We start from the raw sequence: 5,535 nt of genomic DNA, 5'->3' as shown, positions 1-5,535 counted from the left end.
TACATATATGTATATCCCCATATCCCCTCCCTCTTGCATCTCCCTCCCACCCTCCCTATGCCACCCCTCTAAGTGGTCACAAAGCACGGAGCTGATCTCCCTGTGCTATGTGGCTGCTTCCCACCAGCTATCCACTTCACACACTTAGTAGTGTATATATGTGAGTGCCACTGTCTCACTTTCTCCCAGCTTACCCTTCCCCCTCCCCGTGTCCTCAAGTCCCTTCTCCACCTCTGCGTCTATTTCCATCTTGCCCCTAGGTTCTTCAGAACCACTTTTTTTTTTTTTTAGATTCCATATATATGTGTTGGCATATGGTATTTGTTTTTCTCTTTCTGCCTTACTTCACTCTGTATGACAGACTCTAGGTCCATCCACCTCACTACAAATAACTCAATTTCTTTTTATGGCTGAGTAATATTCCATTGTATACATGTGCCACATCTTCTTTATCCATTCATCTGTCAATGGACACTTAGGTTGCTTCCACATCCTGGCTATTGTCAATAGAGCTGCAATGAATATTGTGATACATGACTCTTTTCAAATTATGGTTTTCTCAGGGTATATGCCCAGTAGTGGGATTGCTGGGTCGTATGGTAGTTCTATTTGTATTTTTTTTAAGGAACCTCCATACTGTTCTCCATAGTGGCTGTATCGATTTACATTCCCACCAACAGTGCAAGAGGGTGCCCTTTTCTCCACGCCCTCTCCAGCATTTATTGTTTGTAGATTTTTTGATGATGGCCATTCTGACCCGTGTGAGGTGATACCTCATAGTTTTGATTTGCATTTCTCTAATGATTAGTGATGCTGAGCATCCTTTCATGTCAAATACCTGTAATTTAATTTTACACACCTTTATTCATCTGGCTGTTTAAACCGCCCCCTCACAACTTACCAGCCTGATTCCTGTCAAGCCAGCCATCCCTGGGGCCTTCTTGTTCCCCACCTCTGGCTCTCCTTCCTTTCTACGCTGGACACATGACCTTCTGCTCAGCCCCATTTTATTGAAGAAACTGAGGCTTACAGAGGTGACATAACTTGCCCTATGTCTATGTAACTAGGGCAATGGCTGAGCCAAGGTCCCCAGACTGCAATCCAGTGGCGTTTCCATGTCCCCCAAGATGCCTGGTCCTTGATCCATAGCAGCAGTTCCCAGGCTTTTGGATCTTGGAACTACTTTGGAATAGGGAGAACATCCTAGGACATGGCTCACCCCCAATTATTGAAGCGCTGCTAAGAGGGGAGCAGCAGTTTGTGTCCTCAGGCCAAGGCTTGTCCACACAGTTGGGGAGGGAAGTACTGAGGGTGAGGATAAGGGAAGGACCTCCAGGCTAGGGAAGACCTCCAGGCTGCTAGCAAGTTGCTGTTTGCTGGGCATCATGCTAAGCACTTTACCCATTTTATTGGCTCATTTTCCAGATGAAGGAAGTGTGGCTCTAAGAAGATAGGTGATTCAGCACCTGAGAGCCTGAAGTGATTCACATGTACGTCTGTCACCAAAGTCAGATTGGAGGTAAGAAGTCCCACACAAGTGCTGGGTGTGCCTGAGGAGGGGGTGAAGACTGGTGTCCTGCCTGCTCCCCACTGCCTATCTCATTTTTTCCCCAGACCTGTGAGCCCTCCCTGGGCTGTGCATAGACTCCTGCAGAGGCTACGAGAGCAGGCACAGCCCCCAAGGCTACTGGTGACATGTTCTCAGAATGCCAGACCAACACTGCTTTCGGAGAAACCGGTACCACTACTTTATAGTGAGTGGGGAGGGCCTCTCCTAAACCTGGCAGAGCCTCGGAATCACCTGAGGTGCTTAAAAAGTACAGCTCGCCTGGACCCTTCTCCAGCCTTGGAGAGGTGACCTGCTTTTCGAAGCCACTCTTCAGGAAGGAGCTGCCAGCAGGTGTGGGATTCCGCAGCATCTTACACTGGCCCAGCGAGATAGGGGTCACCACCGTCATCAGACAGATGAAGGAGGTGCAAAGGGAGGGGTAGCCAGTGGTCACGAGAGGCAACGTGACGAAAGGGGATGAGAAAGGCCTTCCCCGGCCAGGGGGCCCTGGGTTTGGATCTACTCATCACCTGAATCTTCATTTCCTCCTTTGAATAATGGACACGGTAACCCCCATTACACAGCTAGGAGGTGTAGTCCCCACCTCAAGGCACCATGGATGACATTCAGAACTGAAGCAAAGAGACTGAGAGGGAGCCTGGCTCTGCAGGTCCTCCGCAAAGGACGGCCACCCATCAGAGGCCAAGCCAGTGGTGGGCAGAGGGGCCTTGGGTCCGCCTTTTCACTCCAGTGTTTCTCTGCAATCGGCATCCACTGGAGAAGAGATACGAGTCAACACAGTACAGACTTAGCGGAGTGTAAGTAACTGCAGGGGGCCAGACTGCGCTATCTTTATCAGGGCTTCCTTAAGCTCAGGCCCCCTTTCCTGGGATTCTGGCTGGCAGCGAGGCAGTGACATGGAGCCTGAGCACAGCCACTGGCTGCCTTTCACAAGCTAGAAATAGGGCAGGATACTAGGCAGGTGCTTTTCTTATCCACACCCTCTCCAGTGTTACCAAAGGAGTGATAATTTGCTCTTGGGCTAGGTCCCTGACTCTGATAGATATTGCAAGGGATGTTGCCAGGGACAAAAATTGGTTTGAAGGAGAGCGAGAGAGAAATTCCTGATGAAGTGCTACACACCGGGGCACCTACTGTATGCCAGGAGCTTCTCACAACCCCTGGGTGGGTGCGCTAGGCCCGACCCTGGACCAGGTCTGTTTGGACAAGTGCCATACCTTGCCTCTATTTAAGACTGTTTGTCCTCTGGTTTACTCCTGAAACAGCCAATAACCGAGCAAAGATGATCCAAAAATGGGTACAGGCGAGTGGCTATGACTCCTTACTGCCTCCCTTGGGGCTCACAGATGCCCATGAGTTGGGTGGTCTTGGCAGCCTGGGTGAAGCCAGGTGGGAGAGGACTGTGGGCTCCCTACCTCATATACCCTCAGTCACATCCGTGCCCAGGAACTGGTGCTGCACAAGTGACACTGCTATTCAGGATGTCACCTCCCCTGGGCCACGTGTCTGCGTTTTGGACTTTGACCTCACTGCTTTGTTGGGGTGACCTTCCCGTCTACATCTGAGCTGTGGGGCTTAGCTTTCCTTGGGCAGCCTGGGCTGGAACAGGATGATTAGCTACTCTCAATAATTACTGATACAGTCAGACTGACCGTCTGAATGCCTCTGACCATGTCGACTCCCCAGCAGCTCCCCATCACCTATGGTCAAATTCTGTACTTTTGGGGCTTCCCTGGTGGCGCAGTGGGTGAGAGTCTGCCTGCCGATGCAGGGGACGTGGGTTCGTGTCCCAGTCCGGGAAGATCCTACATGCCGTGGAGTGGCTGGGCCCGTGAGCCTGCGCGTCCGGAGCCTGTGCTCCGCAACGGGAGAGGCCACAGCAGTGAGAGGCCCGCGTATAAAAAAAAAAAAAAAAAAAAAAAAAAAAAATTCTGTACGTTTGAACTTCGTTACCAACTTTCCACTACCTAGTCCCATTCGGCGTTGAAGGCCTGCCATCCGCCAGCCCCACCAGACGCCTGTCCTCCCTGCTGCTCCTGTGTCTCCTATCACAATGCTGCTCATGTCTGTGAGGCCACCTTGGATGGTACGGGTATCTGGACCAGGGAGATCTGCACCTGAACGCTGGTTCTGAGTTTCTTTACCAGCTGAGTGACCCTGGCCAAGTCACTGTAATGCTCAGGTCTCACTGTTGAGCAAGGCTGAACTATGTCTAAAACCAGGGTACAGGCTCGGGAGGGGAGAACTAAACTTCCTGGCCTCAAAGAGCCTCTCCTGAATGCCTTTCAGCCTTAGCATCCTCACCCGCAAAATGGAAATATGAGTGCTTCCCCTGTAGGACTGTGGAAGTGACTGACGGGGAACATGGGGCAGGGAGGGTCTGACAGCTATCTCCTTTTCTTCCTTTTTATTGTGCAACCGCCTGCATCCTCCAAAGTCAGGCTCCAGCCTTTCTTCTCTGCAACCTTAACCCCTTGCCCTTCCTAGGTCCTGATTGCCCTTCTCCCTGCTAAGCCCTCGCTTTCCCCACTTGTTTTTTGCCTGCCCAGTTGCCTGTGGCCAAGCTTCCACAGGGACTCTGGGAATGCTCCCTGCAGATGCACATTTCACCCTGACTGGGGCTTCCACCCTTGCTTGTTTGCTCTGCAACCATGGACTGGTTGGACCTCAGACACTCATCAACCCTGCCTTCCTCAGAGCTTGTGGCCAGCAATGTTCCTGACAGAGGGTTGGCAGTAGCTGCAAACTGACATCTCAGCCTGCCTGACCAGTGTGGCTGGAGTTGAGGGAAGGAGGCGGGAAAGGCCACTTCTATAATCCTTTTCCTCCACACGAGAGGTGAGCACATGCCAGGTCTCAACAGGTGGGAGCGCCTGCCCACCCTCCAGCAGAGCATAGAGGAGGGTGAGAAGGGTAAGCTCAAACACTTCCAGATGAAACTGTTAGAAAAAGTGAGGAAGAGAGATCGCGACAGAGTACATTATTTCAAGAGCCCAGGTTATCAAAGACTTAAAGTAACAAACATACTTTTAATTGATCTATTGATAAAAACTACTGAGCAAGGATCAGTAACCATTTCAGCCCCTACTCTGTTAATGTCATATCCTGGGCTATTTTGAGCAACTGGGTTAACTAGTTATTTACTAACTTCATCCACAATATTAGAAAAACAAGATATTAGATCAGTTTAGGTGAAATGTGTGGCTGGCAGCCAAACCCAGTCCCTTATATTCCATATTTTTTCTTTAGTTCTTCTACTTTGTCGACATAAGCTTTCATGGCATCTTCCCTGGAAGTCCCTGTAAGGCATCAACAAGATTATTTGTCACAGAGGCAGGATGGTAGAAAGGTAGCAGACTTTAGAGCCCTGGTTTAATGCTCTGAGGCTCAATTTCTCACCTGTGAAGGGGGTGGTGGTTCTACTACCTACACCTCACAGACCTGGCCAGGATTTGACTTGAAGTCCTCGAGGAGCCTGGTCCACAGGCAATGCTCCATAAAGCACTGAGCCCATAATGTGTGTGCAGCTGTCCAGGGCCTGTCACTGGCCTGCTGGCCATGTAAGTCCCCCTACTGTCATGTCAAGCCTAACATGGGGAGCTGCAGTGACTATTGGTCCTGCTGACTTTCACAATTGGCTTTGACCTATCACCTATTTCTCTGTTGGGCTCTTATCTCCCAGAGCTGTTAAGCTGCCAGGGAAAAAACAAAGCCAGCCACCCTCTTCTCCCCAGAGAGAAGCTATGAGAAAAGTTTTGAGAACTCTGAGCACAGCAGCTGGCTCTCGGAGGGGAATATAGAGGATACTGGAGATACCCCTCAGAGACAGTGATGCCCAGAGTCCTGGATTCTACGGTGAAGGAGAGATACTCACTGAGAATCAGAGTGTGTCCTGGAGCAAGGGCAAGTACATGGGGCCTGGGAATGGTATGGAAATGCCCAATGAGAATGGACAGTCAGACGGG

At 50.6% G+C, this 5,535-nt stretch overlaps 1 protein-coding gene across 1 annotated transcript in view; it reads right to left on the bottom strand.

Moving 5' to 3' along the window:
• Window positions 1–4,579: 4,579 nt before the first annotated feature.
• The window catches only part of DBI (diazepam binding inhibitor, acyl-CoA binding protein), a 5,473-nt gene continuing 4,517 nt past the window's right edge, over window positions 4,580–5,535 (bottom strand). Inside the window, exon 4 of the mRNA XM_007456356.1 lies at window positions 4,580–4,869. Within this exon, the coding sequence (XP_007456418.1) occupies window positions 4,796–4,869 (74 nt within the window). The 3' untranslated portion in view covers window positions 4,580–4,795. The remainder of the gene's footprint in view (window positions 4,870–5,535) is intronic.

This window comes from Lipotes vexillifer, unplaced genomic scaffold (genome assembly GCF_000442215.2).
Source record: "Lipotes vexillifer unplaced genomic scaffold, Lipotes_vexillifer_v1.1 scaffold3, whole genome shotgun sequence".
NCBI lineage: Eukaryota > Metazoa > Chordata > Mammalia > Artiodactyla > Lipotidae > Lipotes > Lipotes vexillifer.
This window is presented reverse-complemented; position numbering and strand designations above follow the sequence as displayed.